The sequence below is a fragment of the Notechis scutatus genome, chromosome 4 (assembly GCF_049901735.1).
Source record: "Notechis scutatus isolate UNSWTSFEM ecotype Mainland chromosome 4, rNotScu1.2, whole genome shotgun sequence".
Taxonomy (NCBI): Eukaryota; Metazoa; Chordata; class Lepidosauria; order Squamata; family Elapidae; genus Notechis; species Notechis scutatus.
Genome location: NC_142012.1, coordinates 69895824 through 69910800, shown reverse-complemented (window position 1 = coordinate 69910800; position 14977 = coordinate 69895824). Strand labels below are relative to the sequence as shown.

General features: G+C 42.5%; 1 protein-coding gene across 2 annotated transcripts in view; it reads right to left on the bottom strand.

The window, feature by feature from the left end:
* LOC113417460 (gamma-aminobutyric acid receptor subunit alpha-2) overlaps positions 1-14977 on the bottom strand; it is a 162929-nt gene that overhangs the window by 17418 nt on the left and 130534 nt on the right. For both annotated transcript variants that reach the window (XM_087963702.1, XM_087963703.1), the window contains exons 7-8: positions 13615-13758; positions 8646-8798 (exon numbers count right to left, since the gene is read on the bottom strand). In XM_087963702.1, the coding sequence (XP_087819828.1) occupies positions 8646-8798; positions 13615-13758 (297 nt within the window). The remainder of the gene's footprint in view (positions 1-8645; positions 8799-13614; positions 13759-14977) is intronic.

Genomic DNA, 14977 nt, shown 5'->3' with positions numbered 1-14977 from the left:
AGATATATACATAATCTCCTATTCTTTGCCTAATTACCATTTTAGTTTCTTTTTATTCTTAAACCATTTGTACCAGGCATCCCAGACTATATAATACGTCCAGAAGTCAAGAAATATTGGAATATAATTCCACTGTGGTTAGAAGAAATAATAAAACAGAAAATTGAACCCCAACTAGAATAACAACAGAGAAATATAACAAAAAATACATATTATGTTACATATTTTAACAGCTGCTAGGATCTCGTACACACAATTTTGGAAGCAGGAAAATGTACCATCGGAGGGTGTTGTTATAAAAAAAAATAGACTGTGCAGAGATGGACAGGCTGACTTTGAAACTAAGAGATAAAGAGGATTCAATGTACCATAAAGGACTTTGTGTGGGACTTTAGGAGAGTTGCTAGAAACCTTGGACATTGGCCTGACAGAATCCTCCTCCACTATTTTAAGAAAGCTTTTGACCAGAAGGTTAGAAAAGCCTATGGCATCCGAGAGTTACCAGAGCGCTTACATGACTGGTATACCATGTCTATAGCTTTGGATAGGGAAATTCACCCAAACTGCAAGCCCTCATCAGAGAAGCTGGCAAGGAGAACTCTGGCCAGACGTCGCCTGACAAAAACTCCTAAGCCAACTCCAGCTCAGCCTAATGGAGTCATCAAATGCTACCATTGTGGCCAAACGGGTCATTGGGCTCTGAGTGCCTGATTCCTGCAGCAATCCCACAACCATGGTGAGCAACAGTTACCAAGAGGCAGAAGGGCTCCACAGAAGCCTCTGGGTATGAGCCGATTTGCCCGGCAAGTTGTAGAGGTTCCCCTCCCCACAGAAGAAAGCGAGGAACCTCCAGCTAAAGAAATTGCTCCAGGAGAGACTAGCGAAGATGGTGAGTGCAGCCATCTCCCTTTTACAGTTAAAGTGAAGCTGATAGTGCCAGAGACTGGGGACCAAGGAGAATTAGAGGCGGTAATAGATACAGGCTGTACCAGGTGCTTAATTGGACTTCCAATCATTGAGCAATTAGGGATAAAAACTAAATCCCTAAAACACCCAATTATTTGAACAGGTGGATGGAACTTTAATTGGTGGGACCCCAGCCTCCCAAGTTATAGAACTTGTCAAACTAAAGATGGGAAGGCATTGCGAACTTATACGATTTGTAATAGCTCCCAAAATGACAGAATCAGTCATATTGGGTCTTGCTTGGCTGGACAAATGGGCCCCTACCATTAAGTGGGAAGAAAGTTCCTCCCCCCTGGGATGTGCTTTAGAACGAAGTTGAACCGGTTGAAATATTGAGCTCAGCGGACTTGTTTGGGCAATAGTTTTCATGGGGTCCTAAGGGTCTCCAGATTTTTATGGTTGGTCCAGACTTCTAATGACCTTTGTCCCCCTTCCAACAGGTGGCGCCGGGTTAGGAGTGCCCATCTCACTGTGAAAGCTTCTTTTTCCCATGCAACCCACCGCCTCTCTGTGTCCTTGAGCTTGCGGGAAGTGTAGGCACAGGGCTGCAGGCTCCCTTGGTTATTTCTCTGGAGTAGCACTGCTCCCACTGCCACATCGCTGGCGTTTGATAGGATGAAGGGTTGTTTGGGGTCAGGATGCTTCAGCACTGGTTCTTTTGAAAACAATTCCTTCAGTGTTTCAAATGCTTTTTGGCAGGATAGGTTCCACTGTAGGGGTTGTCCCAGGTGGGGTTTCGTCCTTAGGGCTCCCTGTTTTTAGGAGGTCAGTCATGGGTTTGGCAATCCTCGCGAAGGAGGGGATGAATTGCCAGTAGAAGTTTGCAAACCCTAAGAAGCTTTATAGTTGTCTGAGGGTGCGAGGGGGTTGCCAGCCTAGGACGATTTGTACTTTGGCTGGTTCCATCTCTCTGCCCTCAGTGGAGACTCGGTAGCCCAGGTAGTCTAAACTGTGCATGGTGAAACTTGCATTTCAACAGCTTGATGTTCAGGTTTGCCACTAGAAGTTTTTTCAGTACCTGGTGGACTAGGGGTATGTGGCTGTCCGTGGTCTCAGTGTAGATGAGAATGTCATCAAAATATGACTCCCTTATAGAGATGCTCATGTAACACTCATTTATTAGCTGCATAAACACTGCTGGTGGCTCCTGTAGTGCAAAAGGCATGACTTTGAATTGGAAGCTCCCTAGGGGGCAGTTGAATGCGGTTTTCCATTCACCCTCCTCCCTGATTTGGACTTGGTAGTATCCCTCTCTGAAGTCTAATTTGGTAAATACCTTTCCCTTGGCCAGGTGAGATAGCATGTCCTTCATGAGCGGGATGGGGTATAGGTTGTGTACACACAGGCTGTTGATGCTTCTAAAATTGATGCATAATCTCATAGTCCCATATTTTTTTTCTTTGAACAGGAGTGGGGCTGAAACTCGTGGCTTGGCTGGCTCGATGAACCCCCTTGCTAGATTTTTATCTATATATTTGCGCATTTCTTCCATTCCTGGGGTGTCATGGCATGCATTTTGGACTTTGGTATTTTTGCCCTGGGGATGATTTCTATGGCGCAGTCTGTCTCATGGTGGGGATGTTGGATGTCACACTCAGTCTTGCTGAATACCTCCATGAGGTCCTGATATTCTCTCCGGATCTATCTGGCCCCTGGGGTTTTGTTGGAGGTGGCTGCCAGTTGTTTTGGTGAGCCCTCTGGGACGGTTCCTTGTGTGGGCAGTGCTTCTATTTGATGGTGAGGAAGGGGTTGAGATCTCTTTGATATCCTCAGTCTGCAGCTGCCCCCCTGCCACCAAATGGTTACGCCCCACTTGTCTAGCCAAAAGAGTCCCAGTATGACTGCATCTGTCATTTTGGGGGCCACTATGAATCAAATTGTTTTCCAGTGATCCGCTAGCTCTAGCCTCACTGGTTCAGTTGAGTGGCATGGGCCCCTCCCAATAGGGACTCATCGACCTGTTTGAATTGGATCGGGTAAGCCAGCCTGTCAGCCTCCAAGAATTCTTCTGCTTATCCTTCCGGCTGCCATAGAAATGGGGGGAGGGAAGAATAATTGGACTTCGTGGGGCGAAGAGTGCTGGAGGTTTGAGTTGATGAAATGTAAAACTTGGGATGTTTCTTGACTATGCTTACTTACTTACTGCGCAGGTGTAGCCCCTTATATGCCTAAGCCAAGGTCAACTGTCCTGGCACACCAGCCGTCTGAAACACTACCTGAAGATGCTGCACATGACATTATACACATCTCAGATTGGATGGCCAGTTTGAACTATTGGGGGTGGGAACATTGGCATAACTTTCTATATGCGATTTTCGCACCTATTGCTTCAGATCTTGTATTCTTCTGATGCTACCATGTCAATTTTCAGTAAAAGTCCTTTTCTTTAAAACAATGGAGTCTAAGGTTTTCCTTCTTGGATTTTGAATGGAGCCTCACCTGACATTATACAAGATCTGAAGCAATAGGCACGAAAATTGCATAAACTCCCCTCCTCATTGCCCTACAGATTGTAGCATTGAGATTCTGCTGGGGGTGAAGCTTCCTGAGCCTAAACTGTATTTGATGACACAGCGGGAATTAGAGGAATTGCAGTTGTTTATCAATATGAACCTTGAGTGAGGTTTCATCCAACCTGCTAGGCCCCGAGTGGCGGCCCCAGTGTTGTTCCGAGAAAAGAAAGATGGGTCTCTTTGCTTATGTGTTGACTACCATAACCTTAACATAATTTGTGTAGAAAACATGTACCCACTGCCCTTTATGAAGGACATGGTGGCTCACCTTGCCAAAGGAAAATTTTTCACTGAACTTGATTTGAAAGAAACGTACTACTGAGTTCGAATTAAGGAGGGAGATGAATGGAAAACTGCATTCAATTGCCCTTTGGGGTGTTTCCAACATTCTCCTGTTTGGCCTGCAAGGGGCCCCTGTCTATTCATGTAGCTGATAAATGAGGTGCTGCATGAACATTTATACAAGAGGATGTTGGCTTACCTTGACGATATCCTTATCTATACAGAGGCTTTGGAGGAGCATGTGAAATTGGTGCGGTCAGTTTTGAAAAAACTTCAAGCAGCTGAACTGTATGCAAAATTATCCAAGTGTGAATTTCACCAAGAGAAATTTGACTATTTGGGTTACTGCCGTTTTGGATTGGGCTCCCCCTCGCACCAGAAAACAATTACAGAGTTTTCTATGATTTGCTAATTTTTACCGCCAATTTATTCCAGCGTTTTGCAAATATTGCGTTACTTATTACAAACCTCCTAAGACTAAGGGAGAATCGAACCCAAAGCCCAGTCGACTGTTAGAATGGTACATGGAGTGCCAGGCGGCTTTTGAGAAGCTAAAACGACTCAACAGTAGTGACTGAGAGAGCTATATATGTGTCCTAATAGACCACCTGTAAGGTCCTGCCTCTCCTTCTCACTCAAGAAAATAAAACCTCTTGGTATTTCAAAAGGAATCTTTTATTGAGCAGAAGTGATAGCAGAACAAAGGCAAAGAAGACTCTAAATCCCCTCAGCAATACAGTTAGAAATAAGACACTAGAAACCCCTCCGCTCCAGTCCAATGTGGATTCAGCCAATCCACATGTGTGGAGATGTTATTGTAACGGCCATCCTGAAAACCAGATAAGCAAGCATTCCCGGGTCATCTTCCTTCGGCTTTCAGAGTGAAACAACCCACATGGCTCTCCCCCCTTGTACATTCCCCAAAAGGTGAGAAAATCTCAGGGTACTTAGGCGCCAGGATAAAGATTATAAAATAGCAGTTGTCAGAGGTATAAAAAGAATTACATTTGAGGTTCCCCCTTCCCCCAGTTGAATGATAGCATCACTCTAATGATCTGACATCACCACTGAAGGATGAACCACCAGTGTGTTGCTAATGCAATCCTAAGATGCATGAACAAAGGGATAGTTTCAAGATCACATAAAGTGATAATAATGCTTCATACTGCACTGATGACACCATGCTTGGAAAACTGCATTCACGTCTGATCATCATGATACAGAAAAGATGTTGAGACCCTAGAAAGAGTGCAAAGAAGAGCAACAAAGATGATACAGGGTCTGGAGGCTAAACTGTGCAATGAACGGTTGCAGAAACTAAGTATGCCTAGTCTAACAAAAAGAAGGAGTAGAGGTGAATGATAGCAATCTTCCATGCTTGAGGGCGTTCACAGAAAAGTCAACCTAGTCTCCAAAGAACTTGAGGACAGGACAAGAAATAATTGCTGAAAGATAATCAAAGAGAGATACGATGTAGAATTAAGGAGAAATTTCCTGACAGCGAGAACAATTAATCAGTGGAAAGGTTTATCGAAGATACAATGGTCTTTGGTCTCATTCAAGGCAGTGATGAGTCTACATACAGAAGGGAGATTGAACAACTGGCCCTCTAGTGCAGCTGAAACAATCTGGAGCTGAACATACTTAAATCTGTAGAGTTGAAAGTGGATTTTAGGAGGAGCCCTCCTATTCTACCACCTCTTACAATATTAGGCAACACGGTATCAACAGTAGAGACCTTCAGGTTTCTGTGTTCTATAATCTCCCAGGATTTGAAATGGACACCTAACATTAGAATCATCATCAAAAAGGCACAACAAAGAATGTTCTTTCTGCGTCAACTCAGAAAGTTCAGACTGCCCCAGGTACTGCTGATACAGTTCTACAGAGAAATTATTGAGTCTGTCACTTGTACTTCTATAACTGTCTGGTTTGGTATAACCAAACAGGACAGGTATAGACTTCAACAAATAGTTAGAACTACCAAAAAAAAAAAAAAAACACAACCCTAACCAGACTGCCTTTCATTGACACTCTGTATACTGCATGGGTCAGAAAGAGGGCTGAGAAAATATCTATACATCCCTCACATCCTGGACATAAAATGTTTCAACTTCTACCCTCAAGACGCTGCTATACAGCATTGCATGTCAAAACAACTAGACACAAAGACCTTGTGCCATTACTCTGCTGAACATCTAATTATCAGTGTACTATCTTATGTCTAAGGATATTTTTCCATGTTGTATGGCTGTACTGTTTTGTTGTTATATACTTTATTCAATAAACATGAAACTCAGTCAACTGAACATTCAAAAATGCATCACAAATACCACTGACTGGTGCTAATGGTTGATACGGGTTACTGCCAGCGTCCTAGGTATCAACCAAGTATCTTCTTAAGATGTACGATGTTCGAGTAGCACAAGTTTTTTTTGCAGTTCCGCTGGTGTTATTGCAGGAAGCTGCAATTTGTTGATGTATTTTATAAAATTCTTGGACATGGTACCAAGTGCCCCGAAGGCAATGGGCATCACTGTTACATATTATTGCATTCTTGTTGTTATTATTGCATTGTTGTTATTGTTGTTAATATCCTTATCTTTTTTACTAACTTTCCCTATTAGTATCTTATGATTATACTACCTTGTTGTTTCTATGTACAGTGAGAGCTTATGCACTGGAGACCAATTCCTTGTGCGTCCAATCACACTTGGCCAATAATGCCATGCCATGCTATTCCATGCTGTTCTAGTCCAGTCCAGTCCAGTCCTGTCCTATCCACGGAAATTGTGTGTGAACCATCATTGGAGGTTTTCAAGAAGACATTCAACACGCATTTGTCCAGAAAGATATAAGGTTCTTGCTTGAGCCTGAGGTTGAAGATCTCCCAGGTCCCTTTCAACCCTATTGTTCTGTGTTCCATATTCTATCTTTGGCACATAAGATGAGTGAATGAATGAATGAATATAAGCGTAACTTATAAACTTGTAAACCAGAATTTATATCATATTATTTTAAATCAAAATTGGCAAAAGGGAAGAAATTTATTAAGTTAATTGAATAAGTTAAGCAACATAGGATTGTGTTGTCTGTTAAGGATTGGAAGTCCTATATAGATTCCAGATGCATGACTCATTTTTTTAATTTTTTTTTTCCTGAAGTGCACTGTATTAATTCTTCATTAAGATAAGATGACACAGATGTCTTTTTGCACAGAATTTTGCTTCAATAAATTTTCATTAAAATGAAACTATTTTATTTATTGATTCACGAATCAGACTAATATAGTTGCCCATCTTATGTTCTGTTAATTCTAGGTGGCTCTACCAGCAGTGCTGAGAAAAAGAATCCAATAAATGCCAATGTATAAAAAACAACGCCCATTTTAAAACAACACCAACTTTTAAAAAATTATAATCACTAGGTTCCAACCTACGGATACAGTTAACTTTGTGGAATATGAGAAGGTTGAAAGCTATGAAATTATGGGAGACTCGTGTCCTGGTAGATTTCATCTCATTGTATAAAATGTACATTGGGTTTTTGTCTGCTATTTTATTTGTACTCTACAGCGCCTGCTTACCAGAACAGTCTCCCTTTAGAGCAGGGGTCGCCAACCTTTTGGACCTCAGGGACCACCAAACTCATAATTTTAAATCCCAGGGACCACTAACCGGTTCTGTGGGTGTGGCCTAATTTGTGGGTGTGGCTTGGTGGTCATGTGACTCACAGAATCACAGATTCATTCAGAGATCTATCTATCTGCCATTGGCGAGCTCAGTCTGTCACATAAAATTTGATTGCAAGCAAACTCATAAAATTTGCTAGCAAGCAAACTCACAAAATTAACTCACAACACACCGTGTATGTAAATATTGAATTTTTTATAAAAAAAGAGAGCAACTTTTACCCAAAATCAGGCAAAGCAGGCAGGCAGATTGAGTTGCTCACAGAATCATTCAGTGATCTATCTATCTGCCATCGGCTAGCTCAGTCTGTCACATAAAATTTGCTTGCCATGAGTCTGCACTGAATAATAGAACCTTCAGTCCTAAGGGAGGTTCGGCTGTGCTGAGCCGAAGATCTAAAGACTAGCTAGAAAGCAAGAAATCCAACCATTTCCTGCTTCCTAGCTAATCTAAACCTCCTGGCACAGCAGAACAGATGATGGTCGGAAAAAGGAAAAATAGAAATTTAGCAGGCAAGTTTACCGGCTAAGGAGTGAGTGGGCGGGGAGGGTTTCTGCAGGCCACGTGGGCAGCGCAGCCTTGTGTTTCTGCGCAGCCTGGATTAATTGCCTTGGGGCGGAGTGCTCTGGGGGTGAGATTTCTCTGCGGCCCACTAAAATTTTCTTGAGGCCCACCAGTGGGCCATGGCCCACTGGTTGGCGACCACTGCTTTAGAGAGTAGGATGGCCTTAAACCTGCTGGCCTTTCCAAAGGCCATGAAGACCTGGCTATATGGCCAGGCCTAGAGTTCTGAATATGTTAAAGATGCATTTTCTACAAATCATTGACACCAATGGAGTGTAATATCTCTTGGCTGTTATCTGTATTTAATTAATTTTTGTACTGTTTTTAATGGTTTTAATTGTTCATGAATGTTTGCTGATTTGAGAGGGGCAACTATACTAATACATACATTCCTCCCATCTTGGCAAAAATAATGGGTTTAAATATGACCCCTTTCATATTTTAATTCTCGTTCCAACTTCCTGGAAAATTGTAGAGTAGACTGAACCTAAAACAGCATTGGACAGACATGTATACATTCATGAATTTCAATCATATACAAAAGATTATTAAAAGAAAAACAGGGGAAAAGGATAATACATCATTCTATGTTAGCATATGAAATAATAAATTATTACTGACTACATACCAAAAACTGTCCTTGCAGGAACAGATTCTCTGTTCAACCAGAATGACACCTGAGACAGAATGACTGTCATGATGCAAGGAAGATAGGTCTGAATCACAAAATAACCAATTTTCCTCTTCAAATGAAAATGAGCTGTCATCACTGTGTATTCACCTGAAAAAAAGAGACCAGATTAATAACAAAAGAATAATTATCCATTCTTCCTCAGAATAAGCCACTTTGAAAAATTACATATTAACAGAACCAGTTAAATGTATCTCCAACAGAACAGAATAACAGAATTGGAAGGGACCTTGGAGGTCTTCTAGTCCAACACCCTGCTCAGGTAGGAAACCCTATATCATTTCAGACAAATGGTTGTCCAGCCTCTTCTTAAAAACATCTAGCCTGGAGGCAAGTCATTCCAGTGATTAATTGTTCTAACTGTCAGAACATTTTTCCTTAGTTCCAAGTTGTTTCTCTCCTTGATTAGTTTCCAGCCATTGCTTCTTGCTTTGCCTTCAGGTGCTTTGAAGAATTAGGTTGACTCCCTCTTCTTTGTGGCCATCCCTCAAATATTGGAACATTCCTATCATGTCTCCCCCTAGTCCCTTCTTTTCACACTTGGCAACTGTCATGTATTTATGACAGTTGTAGTGTCTTGGGGTTATATGATCATATTTTGCAACCTTTTGACAAGCAAAGTCAATGGGGAAGCCAGATTCACTTAACTGTCAGGTCCGCCATCTTTAGCATTGCTCATTTTGCTGGTATCTTGCCATAAAAAGCAGGGGAGGAGGGAGGAAGATGGGAAAGTAGGGAATGGGCAGAGGGAGGGAGGGAATGGCAGGGTGACAGGAACCAGTGTAGTTAATCCAGAATGAACCGGCCAATTAAGGACAGAATTATGAGAATGGAAGGCGAAACTGAACCAAAGAGGTGACAAACTTCAAAATACCATTCCCAAAACACCAAAGGTAAATACTATTGATCAAGGGGGAATACACTGATCAAGGGGGAACGGCTAGGAAGATGGGAAATCCTTAGGCTTTATGTGGGAATATTCAGATCCAGCTTTGTTTACACTGTAACTGCTTGAACTTAGTAAAAGTGAATCTTTCAATTTAATCATGGAGTCGAGAGGCTTTCTTTCTTTAGTGACTAAGCTGGGACAAGCCTGACATTAAGCTGGATCTGCAGCAGCAGTCTACCTGGAGATACACCACTACCATGGGGACCGTGCATAAAATGTCCACTCACAAACATGAACAGGAGGAGATGAAAGCTTGGAAAAAAGCTGCTTCCAGACCTGAAGTGATGGAGATTACCCTGAGCTGGAAGAAGTGGAGGCCTTCAATGACCAACCGAATCCCCAATGGTTGCTGGGGGGTCAGAGGAGTGTGGAGTGGCAAGAAATGAACTGGAAACACCACCCACCCCAATGTCCTCCTTGAACGAGTTCTCCTTGAACGAGTTCCTCCTTGATCGAGTTCTTGAGAGACGCTTTCAATAATTTGGGCCCAGGGGGCTCAAGATTGCCCAGCACTGCCTCTGACCCAAGCAGCTGCAGTATTCTCCACCTAGCCTTCACCGGCACCAGCACCACAGCAAATGCCACCACTGGTACCAGCCCAGCCACCACCACTGGCCTGGGCCATCCCTCTGTGGAGGAGAAAGCACAGACCCCCTGCCCTGGGGATGAAATTTAATGTCTACCCCAATACAATACTTCAAAGTTTAAATTGTTCACCCAGTCATCTCTTTCCAGCAGCTAGCATCCCGTGCAATCACCAGAGTGCTGGCAAAAGCTAACCTGCAGGTGCCAGATGAGTTACTAATAATATTAAAAGGGGTGCTATAGAAAGGCTAATGGTTTAAAACCCACAAAGCCGAGTGTACCACATGAGATCACTTAGCCTGAGTGGGTGCCAAGTTGCATATCCCAGAGATATACATCAGTGCATCACAATCCTCCAGAGAAGCCATGATTCTAAAACAGTGGGACATTTTGGCTGTGAAAACCCTAAACCTAGTGAAATGCCAATTCTGGTGACCATAGGACATTGAAGCCTATGTGGCTACCTGCCATATCTGCTCATCAGCCAAAAGTCATCTAGGAAATATCCCAAGTCTCCTTAAGCACCTCGGAAAGAATTTTCCATATAGTGGAACTTCCAGAAAGCTAAGGGTATACCATAATTTGAATGTAACTGACCTTTTCGCCAAACAAGTATACTTCATCCTTCACTCCAAAATCCCCTCAGCACATATCTTATCAAGCTTTTCGTACAACGTGTCTATAGACTCCATGGATCCCCAGAACAAATCATTTTGGATCACGGGATTCAATTCACTTCACAATTTTGGCAGGAGTTCTTAAAATTGCTTGGCACCACTCAAGGGCTTAGCTCCTCCTATTACCTCAGATGAATGGTTTGTGTGAACGCATGAATGGGGTCTTAGAATAATACCTGAGATGCTACGTTAACTCCCAGCAAAACAATTGGGCTAACCTTCTTATTTTCACAGAGGTAACCTACAATAATGCTATACATTATCAGTGCTAGTTTTACAACTTTCATAGTTGCAATGGGCAACTTCCCCAAGCCAAATCACAAACCACCTCATTAGCGGAACGGATTATAGAACTTCAAAGGACCTGGCTGGTAGTCTGCAAAATGCTCGAGGAAGCACGAAAGACTTATAAAAAAACAAGCACCTAAAAAGCACTCCAAATCAAAAGCCTTTAACAGACAACAATGTTTATCTGTCTACCAAATACCTCCAGTCTAGATAACCATCTAAAAAATTAGTCCCTAAGTTCATTTAATAAAGTCATCAACCCGGTAACAGCGCAATAAGATCTGTCCAAATCTCTCAATTACATCCATCCAGTGTGTCCACTGCAGCATGTTTTAAAAACAGCAACCACTTCTCCTTTATGCCCAACAATGAAGCCATCTTCAAACCCCATTCTAATTGAAGGGGAACAACATTTTGAAATTAAACAAATCTTAGACACTTGCAAGCATAGAGAGAAAGTACTACATTGAATGGAAAGATTTTCCCCCTCCCTCGGAGACAGAGTGGCTCGATGCCCAACATCTCTGAGCCTCGAAAATTATCTGCAAGTACACAGGCAAACTCCACTGAATAATAACTCTCCCTCTGTTTGTATCTCTTTTTGTCTCCTTCTCCCATAGGACTGATGTCTTTTCTAAGGGGGGAAGAATGCCAGACCTGCTATCTTCAGCATACCTTGTGACAACCCTGAAGCTGTTCTGATTGAAGCCATTTTATCTGCTTCAGTGTTGCCACACTGGAGCTGAGAGTCAGGGAGGGAGGATTTGAGATTTTGTAGCCAAAACAAAGTACTTTTTCTTGAGAACCAAGACATTCTCACACCTGGTTGTCGGACTGCCTGGTGATTGGACCATGTGACTGATTATTTTGAGAAAGTAGGAAATCTTTTACTTTTAATAAGGTGAAAATCATGGGAGTTTTCAGAGTCGGTTTTCACCAGGTGTGTGTCAATATGATATTTCCAATAAAAGTAACCTTTGGGGAATTCAATGGCCTTGGAGTCTTCCTTGCAATGGATTTATTAATTGGAACCCTGACAGCTTGCTTCACTGGCATCCTGCCATAAAATTCAGGGGAGGGAAGAGGAAGATGGGGAAGTAGGGAATGGGCAGAGAGAGGAAGGAAGGGAATGACAGGATGACAAGAACCAGAGGTGTCAATCCAGAATGAACCAGCCAATCAAGGACAGAATCGTGGGAACTGTTCTGACCAAGGCTTCCTGAGACCATAATTAATCACACGCTTAATTCAAACAGCCCTCTTTTTATTTCAATGGCTGGGAATTATGTTCATTCCCAGCCCGTAACGAGTCCCAGTCTCTCAAGATAAGCACCCTCCTTTATCTCCTTTGAGTTGCTGCCAACAACTAAAGTGCCAAATTAACTGTAAAAAGCCAAATGGAATACAAAGTCCACACAGAGCTTCAAGGTTTAATCCGAACAGAGCGAACAAAGTTGCTTCCTGAAAAGGTTCCTGTCCCTTTGCTCCTCCTTTATATCTTATGGGAAGGCCAATCACCTCCAAGCCTTACTCCCGAGTCACCCCTTTTGTCTTAACGTTCTTGCCTTCTGGCAGCTCTGTGCACGCATGCACTGGGAACAGGCTCCCCTTGTTCCTCTGCCTTGCTGCTGTCAGATTCTGGAGGCTCTGGAGTCAGCACATAACTCCCAGATGGCACTGGTCCCATCTCTGTATTGGACGCAGGACCCTCGTCCGAGTCCTTCCCAGATTCCCGGACTGGCCAATGTTCCTCCCCACTGTCCGAATCTGTTGCCGTCTCCGCAGGCTGCCGGCACACCAGAACAGGAACAGAATGTGAAACTCAACCACAAGAGGTGCCAAACCTCAAAGCCATTCCCCAAACACCAAAATTGAATACTATTGGACACTGATGGACTGGTCATGGGGGGAGAGCCAGGGAGATGGGAAAACCACAGGCTTTGCGTGGGAATATTCAGATCCAGCTTTGCTTATGCTATAACCATTTGAACTTAGTAAAAGTGAACGTTTCACTTCAACCATGGAGTCGAGGATCTTTCTTTCCTAAATGCCTAAACTGGAACAAGCCTGACACTGACTTAAAAAGAGCAGTAATTCACTTAACAACTGTAAAGAGAAAGGTCACTAAATGGGGCAAAATTAGCTTAACAAACATCTCACAGCAACAGAAATATTGTGCTCAATTATGGTCATTCATTGAGGACTACCTGTATAACATCTCTAAAGTCCTCTCCAATGTTATTATTTATCAAGTTCTATATTCTAAGTTAAACTGGCAAGTTGACAGTGTATTGCATGCTTTTTAAGAAAAAGGGAAAAGAAATAAATTGTATCTTGATTGTTAATACAAAGAAGTACAAGTATTAAAGTGGATTCTTCATCAACGCTGTACATTATTTCTACTAACCTGTACTGGATTTGGCAATTTCCTGTCCAATTGTTTGGCCTAAGAGATCATACTGATTCAACCTTGAACCATCTGGAGCTACTTCTACTGACTTTGATGCATTGAACGTCCACTTGTAGGTTACTTCTGCTATCGTATATGCATCTAGCAAGGACAAAAAGAAGAGTCATTCAGAATATTTGAGATTATTAAACAATTTCAAATATGAATTGAAATATTAAATATTTAAATCGCTAAATAATGATAGGGACGTTTAAGCCAAGGGTATTTCACAATGTAACTAAACATTAAAAAGATGCACAACCAAAATCAATTATTGCCGCAAATTAATTCATTTCATTTCTTGTATGTCTGACTGATTTCTTTCTTTTAATGACACTTTCCTGTTTTCAGACGCTAACCACTTATGTCTTCTCTTTTAAAAATTCTGTTAATTTGTTGTTTCATCTCTGAAATTTTATCAAACCGTTTGAACGAAAAAGCATACCTCTACCATACCAAATATAACCAGAATTTAACATTGATGTTATTAGCTTAATTTTTCAGCAAGTCATCAAAGCTATGAATATAAAAATGCAGATGGTTTATTATCTTAATTGAATGCTTCAAACCAATGTATTTGATATATAGAATTAATTTCATGCATATTCAAATATCCATACGTAGCTAATAATTATTCCATATTAATCAATTTATAGCTTTGGTCCACTAAAATCAGGGGTGGGATTCAGCCAGTTCGGACCGGTTCAAGTGAACTGGATGTTAAATTTACATCTGGTTCGCCGAACCGGTAGTTGAACCGACTGACTGGCCCCTCCCACCCCGCCCCACCCCTCCCTGGAGTCTCCAATGCAACCTGTTTTGGATGCAGGTAAGTGCAGGGTCTGTGTGGAGGCTCTGGGAGGGCGAAAACTGGGCCTTCCTGAAGTCCAGAAACGGGCCTGTTTTTGGCTTCCAGAGGGCCTCCGGACCCTGGGGGACGTTTTCATCCTCCCAGAGGCCTGAGGGAAGCTTCTGGACCCTGGGGAAGGTGAAAAATGACCATCCTGGAAGTTCTGGAAGTCCAGAAACAGGCCTGTTTACGGCTTCTGGAAGGCCTCTGGACTCTGGGGGAGGTTGTTTTCATCCTACCAGAGGCCCAAGGGAAGCCTCCAAACCCTGAGGAAGGCGAAAAACGGCTCTCCCAGAAGTTCCGGTAGGCCATGCCCACCATGGCCACGCCCATCCAGCAACTGGGCAGCAAACCAGTTGCTGGTTTTTTTTTGAATCCCACCTCTGACTAAAATGATGTCATTCGACTTCAATCAATCAGAATAGAGCTGGAAGAGACTTTGGAAGTCTTCTAGTCCAGGCCCCTGCTCAA